General features: G+C 45.0%; 1 protein-coding gene across 1 annotated transcript in view; it reads left to right on the top strand.

Moving 5' to 3' along the window:
- Positions 1-22,372, top strand: part of HGF (hepatocyte growth factor) — a 71,253-nt gene that overhangs the window by 624 nt on the left and 48,257 nt on the right. Inside the window, exon 2 of the mRNA XM_056846867.1 lies at positions 16,264-16,426. Within this exon, the coding sequence (XP_056702845.1) occupies positions 16,264-16,426 (163 nt within the window). The remainder of the gene's footprint in view (positions 1-16,263; positions 16,427-22,372) is intronic.

Below are 22,372 nucleotides of genomic sequence, written 5' to 3' on the forward strand. Positions count from 1 at the left end.
TGGGGGGGGATTTGGATAGGGAAAATGTGCATCTAGAAAGTGGCAAATCCAAGCCAAAACCTCCCATGCATTAACGGCCACTGAATCAGGAAGCTGAAAAGGGCCACTGCGGGGAAAGGCAGGTGGCCGAGCCTCGGATCCTTGCAGGGGCAAGAAGGGCAAGGGAAACTCCTGATTCCTCTCCTAAAGGCAAGTGAGGGGCTGGAGGCAGGCGAGCTGGGGCCACGGCGGAGTGCATTTGGCCCTGCTGGACTATTTTGAAGTCCATCTGTCAGCGATGCTGATTCTATGACCTTAGGCAGATCATGGGAGGGAGGGCATCTTGGCCATCTTCTGGGCATGGAGTAGGGGTCACTGGGGTGTGTGGGGGAGGTAGTTGTGAATTTCCTGCAGTGTGCAGGGGATTGGACTAGATGACCCTGGTGGTCCCTTCCAACTCTATGATTCTATGAAGGCACAGTCGATGGCTTTAAAAGGCTGCCGTGCGCTTGGGCTGTGGCTTTGATCGCACCGGCTTTCCCGAGCAAGCAGAAATTAATCCTGCATATTTTTTTTTCTCAAATGCCTTAAAAAGAAAAGCCTGGAGGTCTGTGGAGGGAGTCTTCTGGAGGGGCTGGGTAGATGAGCCCTTTGGGAAGGGAGGGCTTGTCCCTCAGCACTGCCCTCTGCTATCAGGATGAGAGGAAACATCTGTCCTCTCTTGCCTGACAACCTCTGACAGGCTCAGTGGCCCGCGGGGGACCGCAGGGTGGGCACCCTTAGGCGCCCGAGCTCTTAGGAGTGGATGCCAGGACATGGGGCATGCCCTTGCGGGTGCCTGGTACTCTCGCGGTCTATTTCTGGCACCGGTTACTTGACTGAGCCAATCACATTCTGGGGACTGCGGCAAGCAGGAAGAACAAACAATAAGCAATCAACAATTAGAAACTGCTGAGCTGGTGTTTTATTTTCGGAGATTCTTCGATGGAAATGTGCGCACGTGGCGGGGTTTTACTTTGCTGGTAGTTCTGTTTTTGTGTTTTTTTCTTGGGCAGATGGTCTCCAAAAAGTTTCTGTTTCTTTTTTCCTTTGCCTCTCCTCTGGAGTTAGTGAAGGCCCGCCATCAGGTAACAGGGCTGTATTGCAGGAGAGATAGATTCTACACAGGTCAGTTTATGAGCAGATAGGCATTTATTTATTTCTTTTTTTATTAAACTTTTATATCCCTCCTTTCATCTTAGTTCAAGGCATCTTACAATAGTAGTTCAAACATCCCCAGCTTAAAAAAATGTGTATAGTTTGGGGGAAGAAAGTAGATTCCTTTGAAATGTAGTGTTGGAGGAGAGTGTTATGGATACTGTGGACTGCCAAAAAAAAAAAAAAGAAATCAGTGGTTATAGATCAAATCAAGCCTGAACTGACCCTTGAAGCTAAAATGACTAAACTGAGGCTGTCGTACTTTGGTCACATTATGAGAAGATATGAGTCACTGGAAAAGACAATCATGCTAGGAAAAGTTGAAGGCAGCAGGAAAAGAGGAAGACCCAACAAGAGATGGATTGACTCTATAAAGGAAGCCACAGCCCTCAGTTTGCAGGATCTGAGCAAGGCTGTTAAGAAAGTATTATCGAAGGCTTTCACGGTCAGAGTTCATTGGTTCTTGTAGTTTATCCAGGCTGTGTAACGTCAGGAAAGAAAATACCAAGACCACGGTTACACAGCCCGGATAACCTACAAGAACCAAGGTTGTTAAAGTTAGGACGTTTTGGAGGACATTGATTTATACTATAAATCAATGTCCTCCAAAACATCCTATCCTTAACAATTTATAGGGTTGCCATGAGTCGGAAGCGACTTGACGGCACTTAACACACACACACACACACACACACACACACACACACACACACGGTTTGAGGGAAGCCAAAACAAAAAGACAGAGGGATGCATTTTGATTGTAAATAGGTTTGTTGAGGGTGTGATGGAATTATTATTATCCCTGAAAGAGATTATTTCTATATCTGTGTAGCTGTGATACCATGTGTCTTTCCTAAACGTTCTTCCACTACTTCCACAACTGACTGTCCAGTCAACCTTTTTGATTCTATGGGTACATTTGGAATTTAAGGGGAGGCTGTGAGTGCCACCCCAAAAATGGCTTCCACAGGAGGCGGAGCCAAATGGAATACCACTCTCCTCACACTACCTGGGAAGCAGGAGAGCCTGAAAGGAGGAATGGAGCCACACATTGATGAAGGAAACCCCAGGTGCTTACCAGTCTTGATCATCCAATGGAAAAGCTTTTAATTTGAATGAGGGCAGCCAATAACAAGCCCTGCTTTACAATGGCTCTGCCTCCTTTCTGAAAAGCTCAGTGGGCTCAGAGGGAAGTATTGGTGGGTGCAATGGCGCCCAAAGATGCTGTGTTGGGGAACCCTGGTCCAGAGCATCTTGAGTTTTTTATGTCGTTAAAATAGTCTTATGAGGGTGGCAAGTTCATTCGATTCTTGGCATCCTTCTTTCATTATCTGTTTCTACTCTTGCACACAACTCTAACATTTGATCCATCTAATGCATATCCCACCTAAGAAAGGGGATGTCTCTCCTCACCCCATGCTGCCCCTGGACAACTCAGATTTGGTTTAAATCTAACTTGCTCAGAGGGTAAATCTTTCAAACTACAAAAGGAATGAGAATAATACCAGGTATTATTTTAAATATATATTGATGTGCAATATAATTTTTTATCTTAATTTTCAGCTGTTGCTTAAAAGTTTTGGTGACCATTCCAAGGCATGTTGGTAACATCAAAAGTACCAGTGGAAGCTACTCTAGTTGATCACTGCCATAAAATCTAGACAGGAAAGGGCCTCCATGCATTCTGTGGTCATCATTCTGCTTGTGAATTATTATTATTATTATTATTATTATTATTATTATTATTATTATTATTATTATTATTATTATTATTTGCTGTCAAGTCGCAGCCGACTTATGGTGGCCCTTAAGGGCTTTCAAGGCAAGAGATGTTCACAGGTGGTTTGTCATTGCCTCCCTCTGCGCAGGGACCCAAGTGTTCCTTTGTGGTCTCCCACCCCAGTACTTCCCAGGTCCAACCCTACTTAGCTTCCAAGATCTGAGAATCTTGCCTGGTTTAATAGTATCTGACTGGCCCAGTTTTAATTGCCAAGTAGGATTCTGTATATTCCAGCCAAGAGTGAGATCTCTACTGTGCATATAAAATGTACACTCACACTTTTATTTTAACACATGGTTGCATCATTTTGTTTGTTTGAGGCCGTGGGAGGAAATGGGGAGAACTGGAATGAAAATGCATGCCGAATTATTTCAGCTGGGAGTGGGGGGGGGGGTGGATTAGCTGAATCACTCTCCATTTATGCCAATATAAATGATAAGCAAAACTGAAATGATTGTGCATATAAAATCTACTATCTTTTCCCACTGAGATGCTGACCTATTGTTTACAGTTGCTCTTCAGATTTTTGTGTTTGCCTAATTGTAAAAACTTCCCTATTTTATGTAATTTTAACCTGTTAAATAATCACAATAGGGTGGTTGATGGCACACTTTTATCCTCACAACAACCCTGTGAGCCACTGTCAACACATGGGCATGAAGCTGCATTATACTGAATCAGACCCTTGGTCCATCAAAGTCAGTATTGTCTACTCAGACTGGTAGAGGCTCTCCAGGGTCTCAGACAGGGGTCTTTCACATCACCTGCCTGCCTAGTCCCTTTAAGTGGAGATGCTGGGGATTGAACCTAGGACCTTCTCCATGCCAAGCAGATGCTCTACCACTGAGACTCACCTCCCTCCCCATGAGATAGCTTCATTTGAGAGAAAACATCTAGGTCAAATCCACCCAAGGGCTGAGCAGGGCTTTGGCTCTACTTCCACAGAAATTCCTTCTGTTAAAAAGTGTCATCGTTGATCTGTGACAGGGGAACTTTCAGCTACTGCAGAGGAGACAATCCAGGTGGTGTTCTCACAGTCAGATTTTTCCCCCCAGCTGGTGGCAGTTCTAGGTCTCTGGATCAAAGACCAGATCTACATAACAGATTTACACAGACTTTATACCAGTGTCATAACACAGTTTCCCCCAGAGAACCCTCTGACTTAGTCTGATTGGGGGAGGAGGGGTGGGAGGATTGAGAATTCTGTTAGAGGGGAGGGCCCTGGCTCAGTGGCAGAGCATCTGCTTGGCATGCAGAAGGTTCCAGGTTCAATCTCTGGTATCTCCAATTAAAGGGATTAGGTGATGTGAAAGACCCCTGCCTGAGTCCCTGGAGAGTCACTGCCCATCTGAGTAGTCAGTACTGACTTGGATGGACCAAGGGTCTGATTCAGTATAAGGCAGCTTCATGTGTTCATGTGTCCTCCTTAGCTCCTTCCAGGTCCCTGGGGGAGAGGAAATGATTATTCAGCCAATTTACTTCCAGTGTGTCCCACCACACTTGGGCCCCTTACCTGCTACGGTACTCATATCTTCAACATTTTCAGTGGAGAACAGCGGAAGGTAGCTAGATGTTTGAGTGGTAGTTCTTTGGGCTTTTTATAGTCTGGTGAGTTGGGAGTGCCCCAGAGAGGATTAAAGACATTTCTGTTTCAAAAGGAACTTGTTCCGGATTAGCGGGATGGTGCTTGCTATGTATTGTTATCTTATCCTTGTAGAGGGTTTTATGTGGGTTTAACTATTATCCATCTTTATTGTGCAATGTCTTAATCATTTTAGAGCTAGAACAGTGGTCAAGAAAGTGCCCCAAATAAATACATAGAAGTAGGATTGTAGCCATCATGACAGGGCTGGCCCTAAAGGTTTTTTTGGGGGGTACCCTTGGAGACTATGACTTTGCCCCACCCACCTTCAACAGAAAGAATGAGGAGTTTAGAATAAACTTTATATTTTATTTACTTGGCATTTGAAATGAATGACATAAAAAAAACATTTATTGATTTTTAAAAAAAAGATCTTTTCATTAATTCTAACAATTTTTGAGTTGAAACCCTTTCCCACTTTGTGTAAACCTGTCAAACTTTGTGTTATGTGCTTCTGCAAGTTGGGTAATAAGTTGAAACAAGTGTTGTGTTCAGTCAAGAGGGTGGCCTGTCCAACAAGTCACTCTTGCAGAATGACACAAAACGGTGGATCAGCTTTTGAGTTCTTCAGAACTCTTCATCACACTAAGGTCACCAGCTTCAGCTGGATGAAGAATTCTGCTTGCATGCTGCTCTGTGTCATTTTGGTTGGTACAACTAAAAGGTATTACGTGGATTTTAGCTTTGTCTTTCAATATTAACGATTCTGATTAACAATAATTGTGAGCTGTCAAGTCTCAACTGACTCCTGGTGACCTCAGGACCGTGGGGTTTTCAAAGCAAGAGCTGAGCAGGGGTGATTCGTCATTGCCTTTCTCAGCATAGCAACCCCAATCCTCCTTGGTTGCTATGCAGAGGAAGGCAATGGCGAACCATCTCTGCTATGCAGAGGAAGGCAATGCCAAACCACCTCTGCTCAGCTCTCACTGATATCCAGGTACTAACTGTAGCCCACCCTACAGGGAGGCAGGCAAGCCGGGTGCTTTGGCAGTGGTCTGCCTCCCAATGCCATGGAAGGGCTGGCCTGGCCCCACACAAAATAGCAGGCCTATCCATTAGACACTGGGGTCTTCCAGTTCTGGCACCCTAGGTGATTGCCTAAGTATGCCTAATGCAAGGGCCAACTTGGCATCATGCCCCTGTCCCTGGAGTGGTCAATGAGTGGAGCAAAACTTTTTTTCACCCTAAAGGAATAGCCCAGAGCAGATGTCTCTACCTTTGTGGATTGTTTAGAATTCTAGTGTGGAAACCAAACACCTGAATGATTTTTTTTTCAGACATTTGATTTTGCTGATCCAGCCATGCATAACAGAAACATGTGCTACCCATGATCCTCCCTATTTATGCGATTGCCATTTTTTGTGACTGACAATGTGCACACCTTTCCATGCACTTACTCTCAAAAATCCAGTATTTTGTTTGTACATACTGAAGCTGGGAAACAGGCATTTTACTCTACTCACATAAAATGGTGACCAACTGGATCATGGATAGCACACACTCCCATTACATATGGTTGGTATGGCAAAATTCATTGTCTGATAAAGGTTCCTGAGCTTGCTTTCTGCAAGCTCACATTGCCTTTTAATAAATCAGACCACTGTCCCATCTGGGACAATACTGTCTACTCTGACTGACAGAGGAAGGTCTTTCATAGAACCAGCCCAAGATTCTTTAACTGGTGGTTCCTGGGAATCAAACTAGGGACCTTTTGCATGTCAAGCAAGTGCTCTGTCACTGAGCCACACCCCCTACTCATATTCCATCATGATCCCTTTTCTAGATGAGAAAAATCAGACCTCTGTTCATGATGGGACATGCCACTGCCCCCTTCCCAGTCAAAATATTCAGTCGTATTAGGTCTCTTGCAGTTAGGGTTGCCAGGTCCCTCTTCACCACCGGAGAGAAGTTTTTGGGGCAGAGCCTGAGGAGGGCGGGGTTTGGGGAGGGTTCAGTTGCCAACGCGGCCATTTTCTCCAGATGAACTGATCTCTATCGGCTGGAGATCTCCAGCTAGTACCTGGAGGTTGGCAACCCTGGAGGTTGGCAACTTGCAATGCTTGCACCCTCTGGGCTTGCGTTAGAACATCTTTCTTTCACTTGCTGTGATTTATTCTCTCAGCTGTGGAGACTCATTTGACATTCTGCTGTCAGCTGTGCCAAATGCTATTCTGCCAGTTTGGAGGCTGGGTTAGTTCTTGCTAATGGAATCCATATAGTGTAGACTATCAATAGCTGCTAGTTTGGATGGTTCCCTCCTATTGCTCTGGTTTAGCTCACAGCATTATCTTTGCTTTCCACACTCCCACCCCCCTTTATTTGTCTTTAATGCCCATTTTTGTGGCACAACATGGCACAAAGAACACAGGGCTAGAAGGGTCAAGATGACGATATGGCGCAACAACTGGAAAATCATGTTCTGAAAGCAAAGCAAGGAAAGCCTCTTGGTCTGTAATACAGGCCAGGGTTGGAATAGGAACGTGCACGCTCTCTTACAGAGAAAGGCACCTCTGCTTCAGGGAGATGATGGATCTGTGGGTGAGGGCTACTTTTCATGAAATGTTTTGTTCTTGAGTATAGGCACCTGAGTGGCTGCAGTGAGCAGAAGGGGAGTGTGGGTGTGGGAATTAGGATTGACAACTATAGGATGGGAAGTTTCTGGAGATTTGGGAGTGAAGCCTGGGAGGTAGGGTTGCCAGCTCCAGGTTGGGAATTACCGGGAGATTTTGGGGGTGGAGCCTGAAGAGGATGGGTTTTGGAGAGGGGAGGGACTTCAATGCCATAGAGTTCAATTGCCAAAGTGGCCATTTTCTCCAGGGGAACTGATCTCTATCAGCTGGAGATCAGCTGTAATAGCGGGAGATCTCCAGACACCACCTGGAGGATGGCAACCCTACTGGGAGGGTGGGGTTTGGGGGAAGGGAGGGACCTCAGCAAGGCATAATGCCATAGAGTCCACCCTCCTCGAAAGCTGCCCTTTTCTCCAGGGGAACTGGTCTATGTAGTCTGGAAATCAATCATAATTCTGAGAGCTCTTCAGGCCCTGCCTGGAGGTTTGCAACCCTGGCATGGAGGCCATTCCTGCCTGTCCCCATGCCACCTGCTGCTGCCATGACAGGGGTGTGGTTTCATGCAGCGTAGCACAGGCTTGTCATTTGTGCACAGAGCACATGCCGTTACAGCATCCCTGTACATTTGTCTCGTGTGTGCATTAGGGTTGTCAGCTCTGGTCTGGGAAAGTCTTGCAGATTTGCGGGCAGTGCCTGAGGAAGGCAGAGTCTGGCAGTTTGATGGAGCTCAACAGGATTGGACAGCATGAATTTCGGGGGGACACGCGCCCCCTCCATACCTGGAATAGCCCATCTTGTGCCTGGTTGCACATTTTAACCATGCCCAACTGCTCCTGTTTCTCATCCTTGAGGTGCATGGTCCTGCTTGCGGCCCCCAGGGTCTATCCTAGTCCTGGGCCATGGTCAGAAACAGAGGGGAGAGATCCTTTGCTCACAGTTTTCTGATGAAGTCAGCACACAGTGACCCCCACCACCACCACTGGCAGTAGCCACACCAAACTACTAAGCCAAGCATAAGGAAAAGCAAGCTTTAAGGAAGATTTATACAGGAACCACAGACGAAGAAGAAAGCATTGGGGATGCTCAAGCTGTGGATTAATTACTTTGCATTCCTGCAGGTTTTTGAGGTGGAGCCTGAGGAGGGTGGGGTTTGGGGAGGGGAGGGACTTCAATGCCATAGAGTCCAATTGCCAAAGCAGCCATTTTCTCCAGGTGAACTGATCTCTATTGGCTGGAGATCAGTTGTAATAGCAGGAGATCTCCAGCTAGTACCTGGTGGTTGGCAGCCCTAGCCATGAAGCTCTCTACTAGTTCTCTCAGTGGAACCTATGTTATAGGTAGGGTTGCCAACTGCCAGGTAGTAGCAGGAGATCTCCTGCTAATTCAATTGATCTCCAGCCAATAAAGATCAGATCATTTGGAGAAAAATGGCCGCTTTGGCAATTGAACTCTATGGCATTGAAGTCCCTCCCCTCCCCAAACCCAGCCCTCTTCAGGCTCCGCCCCCAAAATCTCCCGCTGGTTGCGAAGAGGGACCTGGCAACCCTAGTCATAGGACAGATAGGCAGATAAAATTAGATACAGACTGCTTTGAATTTATCAGGAAAAGGGGCAGGCAGGGTGCAAGTTGGAGAAATGACTTGCCTTTATTTATTAGCAGAAAATTGGCATCTGTTGCAAAGGGGGGGGTCTACTACATAGGGGAATATCTGTGATACTTATTGTGAAGGCACTCTAGATTATGGGAATAATTCTTTATGAGGGGAAAGCTCTGTAAACACCAGCCTCAGAACAGAAAGCCTGCTGTTTTGCAGGCCCTAACTGCACATCAGAGGAACAAACCTTTCTGGCAGGATATTCTATCATCCTGCAGTGGAGTACATAACCCCTTTCTGGAAGAAGCAGCAAAGGGGATGTCATTTGAGGCAGAGGCTTTCCAATAGCGTTGTCTGCTGCTGCCATTACCTGGTACAGCCTGGTGCTTTGGTTGTCCCAGCTGAAGGCAGACGTTCCTAAATGAGAAAGCCAGGCTCCAGATAAAATCTTTGCTTTGTTTCAGGCTAACTTCTATGGCTAGGGTTTTAGAGAGTGAAACATTGCTGGGAAACAGCGGTTAAATTACACAAACAGCTGCTTTAAAAAATGGTCTAAGTAGTGAACAGTTTTTGGTAATCTTTTTCATCACTGGTTTCCATTAAAATCAGCTGATCTTGAACTCCATTTTGTTAGTGCTGGGGTTGTTTTGGACTATATTATATAAACCTAGCAGAGTGTCCAAGTCCCAAAAAGTACTAATTCCTCTCTATTTCACACTCGTCCTGTGTCCAGTTCTGTGTGCAATACTTTAAAAAGCATATACACAAACTGGAACAGGTTCAGATGTAGGGTTGCCAGACAAGCTATGGCAACCATTCGGAGATGTGGGGGGCAGAGTCCAGATGTTCAGCATCATGCCAACACTGTGACATCACTTCTGGCATGAACCCAGAAGTGAAATCACCACATCAAGGCGAAGCTCTAGGATTCACTCTAAACTTTCTGGTAAAACCATATTAAGAAGGACTTGTTGCATGGCTGCTGGGGTCTGTAAACAGATCAGGAGTGGTGCTTGGAGGTGGTGACTATGCATGATAGACTATGTACCATAGGGTTTTGGGTGAATCCTAGAGCATCACCCTGACACACTTCTGTGTTTGCATGGGAAGTGACATCATAAAGTCAGTATGGTGCTGATTTCTCCCCACATTTTGCTTCCACTGCTCCATGGGTTCAGAGCAGGAGGTCTCCCTCCAAAACGGGAAACCTGGCACTACTAGTTGAGGAAAGCGATTAAGATGTTTGGCATTCTCAAAGGCTAATCCTATGAGGAAACACTGAGGTACTGAGCATGTTAGTGTAGAGAAGGGAAGATTGAGGGGCACATGATTGTGTTCTTAAACTATCTGGAGGTCTGTCACCTGAAAGAGGGTAAAGACATGTTCTCTGCTGTTCCAGACAGCAAGACTAGATTGAATAGGCTTAAGTGATTAGGAGGACTAGAACCTGAGGAGAAACTTCTTAATGGATGGGGTGGTTGGACAACTGCCTAAGGGGTGGATGAGGTTTAAGAACATTAGAAAAGCCATACTGGATCAGACCAAGCCCATCAAGTCCAGCAGTCTGTTCACACACTGGCTAATCAGGTGCCTCCAAGAAGCCCACAAACAAGATGGGTGAAACAGCATTATCCTGCCTGTGTTCCACAGCACCTAATATAATGGGAGAGAGTAGGCATGCATTATGACTAGTAGGCATTTTGACTAGTAGCCATGGATAGTCTTCTCCTCCATGAACCTGTCCACTCGCCTCTTAAAGCCTTCCAAGTTGGCAGTCAATACCACATCCTGGGGCAGTGAGTTCCGGAATTTAACTATGTGTTGTGTGAAAAAAATACTTCCTTTTGTCTGTTTTGAATCTCTCACCCTTCAGTTTGAGCAGATGACCCCACATTCTAGTATTGTGAAATTTCTCCTGCTGGAAGTCTTTCAGCAAATGCTGGACAGTCATCTGTCAAGGATGCTATCACTTTAATTCGGTATTGAGCCAATGGTTTATCAGGCCCTTCCAACCTTGATTCTATGGATTTATTTTGTAAATGAGTTTTAGGTATTTAATATTTTAAAATTAGGCATATGCTAATATGCTACAAATGGACACCCTTTGTGTGTGACTGTTTAGGGCTGAACCCATAATGAACAGTTTATTTTAAACCAGACACCCGATATCGAGTGAAATTCTTTACTTAATCAAAAAATTATTTCAGCTGATGACTACTGGCTAGTCAGTAGCTCTCTCTGTAGATAAATATCTATTGGCACTCCACCAACTAATGTGAAAGACGTAACCTTTTCTTCTGGCCTGTCTTCAATTTTGCTGAGCTCCAGGAAAAATCTGGAAATGGTATACAGACTCTCTCTCTCTCTCTCTCTCTCTCTCTCTCTCTCTCTCTCTCTCTCTCTCTCTTTTCAGTTTCCTTTCAGGCTGGCTACAGAATGTAGGAGATCTTGCATTTCTTCACTTTCTTGGGACTGCGTAGTTCAGTTTTTTAATGTGAAGTAATACTAGTCCCAGTTTGTTATACTCTAGAGTTCCATTTGGTTTCTCTTGGGCCTCCTTCATGTTCAGCCGCATAGGAGCTAATCCCTTGCTGTATGGTCCCATATGGCTAAAACAGTGGCTGGGTCTTTCCAAACCAGTTGCCACCCAACTGGAAAATAGCTGAGTGGGAATAATTCCAGAGGGGTAGCTGCATTAGTCTGTTGCAGCAAAAATAAACCGGATTGTGGTGGGACCTTTGAGACTAAGAACTTTTTATTCCAGTGTAAGCATTTATGAATTATAGCCCCCTTCTTCAGATGAAGTGGGTCAGGGTGTCTCATAATTATGAAGACCCTTTCTCTCTCTTTTTGGCATCAAGTCACATCAGACTTAATGGCGACCCCTGGTGGGGTTTTCAAGGCAAGAAACGTTCAGAGGTAGTTTGCCATTGCCTGCCTCCGCCTCATGACCCTGGTATTCCTTGCAGGTCTCCCAGCCAAATATTTTGCAAGGTTGACCCTGCTTAGGTTCTGAGATCTGATGAGATCAGGCTAGCCTGGGCTATTCAGGTCAGGGCAAACCCTTTCTCTAGGAGGTATGAGAAAAAAAACCGAGCAGGGTCAAGGAGCCATGAAATGCAGGTGATATGTAATTGTATAATGGAGTGTAAAAAACAAACAAACCAGAGACCATTCACTAGTTTTGTTAAACTAGTCAGTCCCTGTAGTGGATGAGGAGTCCCAGGTTTTACTGATAGTTACCTGAAGAAGTCCACAAAAGCTTATGCTGGAATAAAGGCTTGTTTGCCTTTAAGATGCCAGTACTAGACTCCTGTTCATAGTTGTGTGGGAGAGATCGCCCACAGGACTGGGCCATTCACATACAGTTGCAGACCGTTTCATCATGGGGACGTGGCAGGGCTGGCAACTCTGGCTTGGAAAATTCCTGGAGATTTGGAGGCGGTGCCTGGGGAGGGGCTTCATTTTCTCCCAGATTCTATGGTATACAATGGATTTCTTACCCTTTGTGGGAAGCAGTATGTAACCTACATGGAAAAATATATAAGAAGAATTGCATTTGAAGGACTGAGGAAGAATTTTCATAGAAGAATTTGAAACGGCCGTATCTGTTTTGGACACTCTGTTTCTTCTATACAAGAAAATATTCATATACAACGTGACTATCATCTATATACTCCACTAGAGGTTTTACAAGATATTTTCTTGAACTTTCCCGAATGAGATTTTTCCTATTGCGTCGGTGGTTTCACTTTTTGCTACTGTGTGTTAGCTTTATATATAAGTGTGATTGGCTTTGTGTGTTAGCATCTATTAAATATTTTGTACTTTGTTACTCCTTGGTTCGCTCCTGTACTGAGTTCCTAATCTTCTTGATATTAGTACAGTGGTGTCTGTCTTTCCTTCCAACCTCCAGGTAATAGCAGAAGATCTCCTATTACAGCTGATTTCCAGCCGATAGAGATCAGTTAACCTGGAGAAAATGGCCGCTTTGGCAATTGGACTCTATGGCATTGAAGTCCCTCCCCTCCCCAAACCCTGCCCTCCTCAGACTTCGCCCCCAAAACCTCCCGCCGATGATGAAGAGGGCAACCCTACATTTTATGCAGGAGAACTGATCTAAGATAACCTCCTAATCTTACCCTCCTCTCAATTTATGATAATTTCATTATTGCTAAAAAAACACCCTTCATTTAATTGAGTACTGGAGGCAGCTTAAGAAATAAATTTGTTCACCTGCATGGAGTGCTGTTAGGTTTACATATAAATGAGCAATGACAAGAACTTCACGCACATGCATGTTTATATCCTATAGCAGAACATATTCTGGTATGAAATGGTAAATAAGTTTGCACTTCCACTGAAGATTGTCAAGAGACACTACATTAAAATCATTGCTGAATATACGAGGAACCGTGATTAAATTTCTAGGCACAATGGTGAACTCTTGCCTGGGATTTTAAAAATCCTGCTTTACGTCCAGGCTGTAAGAAGCAACTTTTTAGAATATCCCCCTAACTCCTGCAGCTGGTACAGGGGTTTTGGTTACTAATGGTTGCAGACAGAATGAGGGTAATATATGTGTGGGGGAACCTTAACACCAGCAAGTGTTTAGGTTTTTAGGGAGGGTAGAGGTTCAAAAAAGTAACACCTTCCTACATACAAAGGTTCTCCTGTCACTAGAAATCTGTTTTATAGTTATTGGATTAGAACTGAACTGATCTGACAGCATTACTGTTAGTGCTGACAATGAAACTGTTCATAGTGAAGAGGTTGTTGTGTTCTTTCTTTCTTCTAGGAAACCTCTGTTGTAATCTGATTGATTCTGACACCCTTTGGTTTATTATTGGGACAACTGGTTTAGAGGAAGGAAAGAAATCTTGCAAAAGGAGAAACCAGGGTACATTTCATGTGCAGTAACGTGACGTTTTGCTGGCACTGAACTCTCCAAGTTGCTTCTAGATTAACATTTTTGCATAGCTGCATTGTGAAAGTGAAGTTTGCTTTTGGGCTCGATAGATCATAATGCAAAGCAGTGAGCAAAAGTAATAAACCCTTCAATTTGTGCTCCTTCCCCAGCAATTGCAGACAGTTGTTTGTTGTATTTATGGGTTACACACAAACGCCTCCCATCCTCAGAGTGGAGTTGTTTGCCTATGAAATCTAGATTAGGCTGGGAGAGAGTAATTTTCCTGAGGCCACCCAATCAGTTTCACAGCAGAGGGGAGATGTGGATCTGGAACTCCCACATCCAAACCCAGTATACCCAATTTGCCACCCAGGCTTTGCTTCAAAAGTTTTTTTGGGGGGTGTTGTTAGTGTTTCCTCTGCCCTGTGTAGTGTAAGTGCTTCAGGAGCCCTTTCCTCTCCTGGTATTTTTCAGAGATTAGGTAGGGCTCAAGATTCAGTCTTAATGGATTGTTTACAAATTCTCAGGTTTAAGAGGAACAGACGACTTGTGGCAAGATCTCCTTCCAACTTCCTCTAAGAGAAAACTGGCACGCCATCCAGGGTCATATTAGTACAGAGTCCCCACAATTCCTCTCCCAGCAGCCTCATCAGCACTCATGCCTACAGAAGCAGTCGTATTCTGGCATATGATTGTTCAGCCATCATTCCCTGCCCTTGCGTAACATGAGGGCGGCAGCTGCAGCTCTGCAAACCACCACCGTAGGAGCCAGTACACCTTACACACATCTGAGCAGCAGCATCAACAATGTGTGAGGTTTATTATTGTCTCCTCTTGCACTGCTGACAAAGAGCAGTGGTGCACTGGTGAGTTGGTGGAGATCATCACTGGCACTGAAGAGTTTAAGCTAAGCAGCCCCTGCAGTGCAGGCAAAGCTTTTGAGGCTTGGCTCTCTTTGCTCCTGCCTACTGGTGGTCTTCCATGGCAGTGACCCAGCAGGAACTTTTATGATAAGTTATATACTCAATCCATCCTTGCCAAAATGCTTATTACAACACTGTGATCCTCCCTGTTCAATTATCAGAGCCATGTGTTACATCCCAGTCTTCTTTTGAAACTAGGCTTGCCCCACTGACAAGCCGAAGTCCAGTTTGGGCATCTGTGAGCTTCTTTGGATCCTGGTTAAAAAAATGTATTGCCAAACCTTGGAATTTATTTTTTAATTAGCAACACTCCCCCCCCCAATTTTGCATCTTAACTTTAATGGAGGGACACATAAAGGCAATAATGTTAAGTGCTTGAAAGGAAGATGATCCTGAATGTAAGGGTGGGAAGGGGCTGTGGCTCAGTGGTAGAGCATCTGCTTGGCATGCAGAAGGTCCCAGACTCAATCCCCGGCATCTCCAGTTCAAGGGACTAGGCAAGTAGGTGATGTGAAAGACCTCTGCCTGAGACCCTGGAGAGTCGCTGCTGGTCTGAGTAGACAATACTGACTTTGATGGACCAAGGGTCTGATTCAGTATAAGGCAGCTTCATGTGTTCGTGTGCCTCCTTAAAAATGTTATACACACAAAAAATTATTGTTGGATAAAAATGTAACTTGTATGCAAATATCAAATGACTCCTTTCCCCCCAGCTGAATTAATTAATTAATTTCAGCTCTGAAACCAAGGATCATACATGAGTTTGTAAACCCAATGGCTTTCTTGTCCTGATAACCAGATGTTATGAGAGATCTGGAACAGCTCCAGTTCTCTGCCTCTTTGTCCCCCCTTCCTTGTCCTGCCTTGGCAAATGCAGCCTGCAGTGATATTGACTGTTTGCCGCACTATCTCTACAGCATTGTCTGCAGGGTGGGGCAATGCATGATGATGATGTCACTTTCACATACTTAATTTACCTAGCTGTTCCAAAGATTGAGGCACAAAGAGGCAGAGAAGAGCAGTAGCTCCATATTGCAGGATATATCTTCAGTGCTGAGATTTGAGTTTACCCTAGGATTTCTCAACACATCCAATATAAATTAGAGTGGGACCATGCAGCAGGAGACCACAAGGGAGTAAATCAAGGAGGTCTACTTGGAAGTAAGTCAACTGTTACCCAGTGGGGTTTACTCTGAGGCCAGTGCCCTTAGGATTGCAGCCTGAAAGCTTAGAGTCCCCTATAAAACTCTGCCTATGGTCAAAGAACCACATCTTCTGTCATAATTTCTTCCTCATTCACTGCTCCTCCACCATTCTCTTCTCTGTTGTTTCTTTTCCTTGTTTGTCCATCTCATGCCTTCTGCCTGATCCTCAGCCTCTATTTAATATGGTTTAATATAAGTGCCAACCCATATATTGCAAGTAAGTTTTCTGGGCTTCGTAGAGCTTTCAGGAAACAATAGTACAACATACTCCAGTGTTAGTCTCACTAGACGCAAACTTACTTTGCCTTCATGGTACTTTTCCATCCCCTCATCTTACTTACCAAAAGGCTACAAAGGGGAAGTTGAACTTTCAATTTGCTTGCAAGTCCATTCTCTGATGACATCAGTTTCCTTTTCCTTGGATAAATGAATCCATTCATTTGTTTGTTGGTTCCTTCCACAGCAGGCAAGGGGAAAAGAAATGCTCTTCATGACTACAGAAAGACAGGTGACATGATCTTACTGAGGACGGACAAAACACTGAAAGTGAAGACCAAGCTGCTAAACACCACTGAACAGTGTGCCAAGCGATGTAGCAGAAGTAGAGGACTGTTGTTCACTTGCAAGTAAGCAGTGTTTTAATTTACTTTTAGTATTACAAAAGGATTAGCCCTGGCCCTAAGCAACATGACCTGACAGAGGATGCCACTCTGGTTCAAATGCATGTTGCATGCTCATAATTAGGGGTGTTTGAAAGTTTGACTCAGTTTTAGCTCATGAAACATAGAAACATACAGCTGGAAGGGACCCCAATATGTCAAGAAATGTCATGAGCCATAGATGCCTTGCTGTAGTACAGCCTGAAAACCCAGGTTCTAATTTGCCCCGGTGGGCCAACTCTGACCAGTGAGGAACATACCCAGATTCATTGGTGGTGCTGTCAAGCGGCAGCCACTTTATGGTGACCCCTCATGAGGTTTTCAAGGCAAGAGATGAACAGAGGTGGGTTGCCATTGTCTGCCTCTGCATAGCTAGGCCTGAAACAGGACAAACTCAGGGTTCTTTAGGTTAATCAGACTGGACTTTGAGGTTCAAAGATCAGGTTTGGGGACTAGGACCATGTCCACACTTCACGTTTGCAGCTCCTATTTCTACGGGGTTTCCTTGCATGTTCACACTTCATCTCTTCCGAAGGATTCCGAAGACGTCTCCAGAGCACAAGTTCTCCATGTTAAGAGCATTCGCTTATACGGCGAATTAATAGAAATTAAACGTTTTCCTCACCCAGAGCCTGAAGTGCAAACATAAAATTTGTCTTCAATCCACTTCCTGCTGCCAGCCCACCATCCACTCCCCCTGCCCACCTGCCCACGCTGGACCAATCACCGTCCTTGTTCCCCCCACTCCCCCCGCCTCACTGCCCACACTGGACCAATCGCCGTCCTTGTTTCAAGCACTGAGTGGGCATGTGCAGCAGGCTACCACCTCAGCCAATCACAATGCTCCTTCAAGCTGCCGCAAGGGGAAAATATACGGAGGAAGGCGTCGCGGTGGGAACAGAAATTTTAAGTCGTGTGGGATGCTTGAGTACTGGACACGTTTAAATTGCAAGGTAAGTTGCTAGTGCGTTCATGGGCTAGGTTAAACCAATTGTGGTGCTGAAGCAGTTGAAATTGATCTGTTTTCATCTCAGCTATGATGTTTTCAGCCAGATTGTGTGTGTGTGTAAATGCCACTGCTGACTTATGGTAACTTCACCTTTCAAGGCAAGTGAGAAGCAGAGGTGGTTTGCCATTGCCTTCATCTGCAGAGTCTTCCTTGGTGGTCTCCCTTCCAAGTACTGACTCTGCTTAGCTAACAAGATCTGATGAACAGAGTATACCATGCTGCTTTCTTTCATTAGAGGACCACAAATAACTAACAATAGGCTGTTAGCAGGCTTTCTTTATTGCTAGGCTGTTAAGTCGAACTTCTTCAAACAGTTCTTGGTAAACTCTTAGAAAGTACATTGGGTACCTCCATAACAAGAGGTATAAATGTTGGGCTGGATGTTTACGAATTGATTCTGTGGACTATAATGTTAGAGTAACCATCAAATTTTGCATAGAATGAAATTTGAAGTGAATTTTGAGAGTCTTGATTAGGGTTGTTGATTCGGTTCGGCCCGAACTGAAAATCAGCCGAATTTCCCTTGATTCGGTGGTTTTTCGTTCGGGACGAACCGAACTCAAAAAATGGTGGGCAACCGGGGGCCCCGAATTCAGCGAGTTTGGGAGTTCACGAATAAATCCGGCCAATTCGGGGCCGTCAGTAAGAAGCATAACCTTCAGTAAACAGCATTCTCCTCCCCCGGCCAATCGATGGCCAAGCTGGGTCTTCTTCTAGCCAATCAGTCAGGATTGAGTACTGGAGGAATCAGCTGATGTGCGGCCCCGCCGGGGAAAGAGAGAGAGAGGGAAATCCTCGTGTGTGTGTGCGGGGGTGCTTGTGCACATTCGCTCCTTTCCGTGGCTGCAGGGGGTGCATTTTTTGGGGTACAAACCCCAAACTTTCAGGGGATATTCAGACAAGCCTTCTTAAGAGACCACCCAAGTTTTGTAAACATTGGGTCAGGGGGTCCCGAGATATGGGCTCCCCCCTTTTTTCTTTCCATGGCTGCAGGGGGCGCATTTTTGGGTGTGCTGACCCCAAACTTTCAGCAGAGCATCAGACAAGAATTCTTAAGAGACCCCCCAAGTTTTGTAAACATTTGGTCAGGGGGTCCCGAGATATGGCTCCACCCCTTTTTCCTCTCCCCCCTTTTCCATTTCCGTGGCTGCAGGGGGCACTTTTTTGGGGGTGCAGCCCCCAAACTTTTATCATAGCTTCAGACAATACTTCTTAAGAGACCACCCAAGTTTTTAAAGATGGGTTCAGTGGGGGCAGAAATATCGGCTCCCCCCCTTTTCTCTTTCCGTGGCTGCAGGGGGCGCATTTTTGGGTGTGCCGACCCCAAACTTTCAGCGGAGCTTCAGACAAGGCTTCTTAAGAGACCACCCAAGTTTTGTAAACATTGGGTCAGGGCCCCCCGAGATATGGGCTTTCCCCTTTTCCCTATTGGGATGAATGGATCACCCTCGAGAGATGCATACATATGGATCTCATATTGGATACAAATGGAATCATATTGGATTACCCAGCCTCCCAGCCCCTCCTGATGGAACAGAAGACAGCCACAGTAAGACCCCTTTGGGGGCTTTAATCTGTAATTTTTCTTTTCTGTGTGTGTGTGTGTGGGGGGAAAGCAGAGTCTGTGTGTGGGGGGAGGGAGCAGTTTCTGTGGGTGGGGGGGAAGCCAAAGGGGGCTTTTGCCAGTTCTCCCTGGTTTGAGGGGGGGCTTCATTTTTATGTCTTCAGGTTTTCCCTCAGTCATAAGATCAGTTAGGTTATTTTGATGCTTGCTCAAAACTGGTTTTCAAATGGTGACTTAAAGAATGCATCTGCCTGGTCCCAAGTCCAATGCAAAAGGAGAAATTCCACCCCCTCCTGCTCATTATGCATAGCTAGCTGCCTCTGTCCCTTTCCATGGTTTGCAAACTCCCAGGTGTCAGGTGTTGCTTTTCACTGTTGCAAAGGTGTTGCATTGCGTGCTTGTGTTGCTTTGCAGTTGTATTGTTTTGCAAAATTCTTCACACCTGCCCCGCCCTTTGCATGTTTGCAAAGGTGTTGCTTTGCATTTGTGTTGCTTTGCAAAGTTCTTAGCAGCTGCCCCGCCCTTGCTCTCATCAGCTGTTTGTCGGGGCTGGAAGCTTTGTGCGTGGGCGGCAAGCTCTGCTCAGAGATGCACATTAAGGGTGGGGGGGACCCCTTTTGGGGCCCATATCTCAGTCCCCCCTGACCCAATCTTTACAAAACCTGGGGGGTCTGGCAAGAAGGGTCCTTTGAAGCTCCTCTGAAAGTTTGGGACCTCTACCCCCAAAAATGCCCCCCCAGAGCCGCGGAAAGGCGCGATTGTGTTTTTAATGGCTTTATTCGGCCGAATTTTTTTCCCCGAACTTTGAATTCCCGCGTATTGCACGGACCCAAAGTGGGGGAGTTCGGACTTCGGCATATCCCGAATCTAAACGGGCCGAATTCAGCCGAATCCGAACTATACCGATTTTTTTTTAATTCAACAGCCCTAGTCTTGATCTCGAGGAACATTTCAAAGAATTTCTGGGCAAGTTGGAAGTATTAATAAGCTTTCTCAGGGTGTTTCAATCTTTCTACTATAAAATAACTGACAAACAATTTAGCTATCCCTTTAGCAACCATTTAGATGAGCAACGTTTCTGTATGATGGCTTTTATCCTCTGCTCCTGTAGTTCTAGCACTAATTCCCTTGCCGCCATTTTTTGCACTATTCCTAAGCATGTAAGAGAGCATTTGGAAAGCTAGTGGTGACCACCAACTGATGACTTGCAACGGAGGGGGCAAGAGGGGGGCTTGGGAGAGGTAGGGCAGAGACATTCTCAGTCATCATGGCCCTGTTGTGGAACTCTTCTTCTAAAGTGGTCGCTAGATCAGCTTTTTTAGGCAGGTGGAAATTGAGCTCTTGGTGGAATGCATGGCTTGGCTGAATGTGGATGAAGTATGGCTGGTTTCATTAGCTGTACTGCTTGTGTGACTTTGGGCCTGTCCTGGCATTATTGTTCCTTCTGCGTTGAAGTTGTGGTGAAGCAATCACACAATCCCAAATCATGCTACAGATCCGGAGACAATCCTGGGAAGAAAATAACATCTAAAGAGTTCCATTAATGAATTGCTGACATTCTGATGGAGTTCATCTGTTCTGCGATACATTCATAACTTTTGGTGTAGACTATTTTTAAATTACTTGGAAGAGTGCTAATACTAATGTTATAAATCAAGATCTCTTATTTTCAAACGTTGGCACACGTGAGTGTCTCAAAGTAAGTGGCTTATACGGGCACCCATTGGAGAGGTCCTTGTGGCCAGTCACTCAGAAAAGACAATGTTGGAGGGAGCAACTAATGTTGTGGAATTTCTAAGGGAGAAGTACCTTTGAGCATCCTGACATCCTCCTGACCAGCTCCATGTGTATGCATTAACTTAGGCTGTTTTTGTAACGTCAAAAATGGCCTCAATGGCTGCATGTTCTCTGCTGTTTTGAGCTTACATATCCAGCTGCTGATCATTTCTTTGACTATAGCCATAATCAGTTTATATTCCCCTGTGGAATTAAGCAGTCATATTTCATTTTTGGACTTGATCCATTTTTGTTCCTCAGACTTGTATTATCCCAAGGAATCAAATTAGAGAAGAAGAAAGGAAGAGGATACAAATAAGGATACAAATGAGATGTTTTTGTTTTGCTTTGTTTTTGCTACAGAGAACGTTTTCAGCTGTGTAGATCAGAAGTTGCATGATTTGAAGGAATGGCAATTTGATGCTGATCCTGTTGCAGTGGTATCATACATCTATAGCAAAGATGTTGCCATAAGTAGTGAAATCCTTCTCACAATGTTGAGCTTTGGCATCATGTCAGTTGAGGTAGATAGAGTTGTTGCAGACCTAGAAATCCAGAGGACTTGTGTTGTTCCATGAACAATGGGATTTGGCCTCAAGTGCAGTATTTGAATCTTCTAACTCCTAGGATTCTCCAGATGAAGAGTAAAATGAAATACAAGCTTCTAGTCTTCTTCGTATGTATTTGGGGGAGGGAGCTGTGGCTCAGTGGTACAGCATCTGCTTGGCATGCAAAATGTCCCAGGTTCAATCCCTGGCATCTCAGCAGTTAAAAGGATCAAACAGTTGTTGACCTTATGCTGAGACCCCAGAGAGCTGCTGCCAGTCAGAGTAGACAATATTTTATTTATTTTATTTATTTCATTAGACTTCTAACCTGCTCTCCCCAGACAAGGCCGGGCTTAATACTGACCTCAATAGACCAAGATACAGTGTAAAGCAGCTTCATATTATAGAGAAAGAAAACCTACTGCCACAGGATGGAACAATGATCTCTAATTTAGTTAGCTTTAAATGGTGATTAGATAAACTTGTGGAGGATAAGCTCATCAGTGGCTTTCAGCTATAATGACAAAATGTTCAGCAGCAGGAACACTCTGAGTCAGTGCTTGGGGGCCACAACAGAGGGAGACTTTGGCCTCTTTACTCTGATGGCACCTAGTTGGCCATTGTGTGAAACAGGAAGCTGAACTAAATGTACTATTGGTCTCAGCCAGTATTACTGCTCTTGGGTTCTTTTGACTGTTGGATACTTCATTAATATGAATGGGGTGAGCAGTTTTGGAGCTTTTCATTGGGTACAGAAGATACTTGCAACTTATGGTGTGTGATTGCCTTTTAGGTGCTTGCTATTGTCACGCTGAAGTGAAAAGCATTCTTTTTTTTCTTTTTTTGCAAGGACTGAGAGGTTGAGAGGTTTTTGGAAGGGGGTTTCTAGAGATGTGATAACTTTGAGGGTGGGAGTTTCTACATATGTGATGGCTTCTGGACTAGAAATTAGAATCATTTGTGGTGATTAAAGTAAAGGTCCCCTGTGCAAGCACTGGGTCATTCCTGACCCATGG

The sequence above is a fragment of the Euleptes europaea genome, chromosome 3 (assembly GCF_029931775.1).
Source record: "Euleptes europaea isolate rEulEur1 chromosome 3, rEulEur1.hap1, whole genome shotgun sequence".
Taxonomy (NCBI): Eukaryota; Metazoa; Chordata; class Lepidosauria; order Squamata; family Sphaerodactylidae; genus Euleptes; species Euleptes europaea.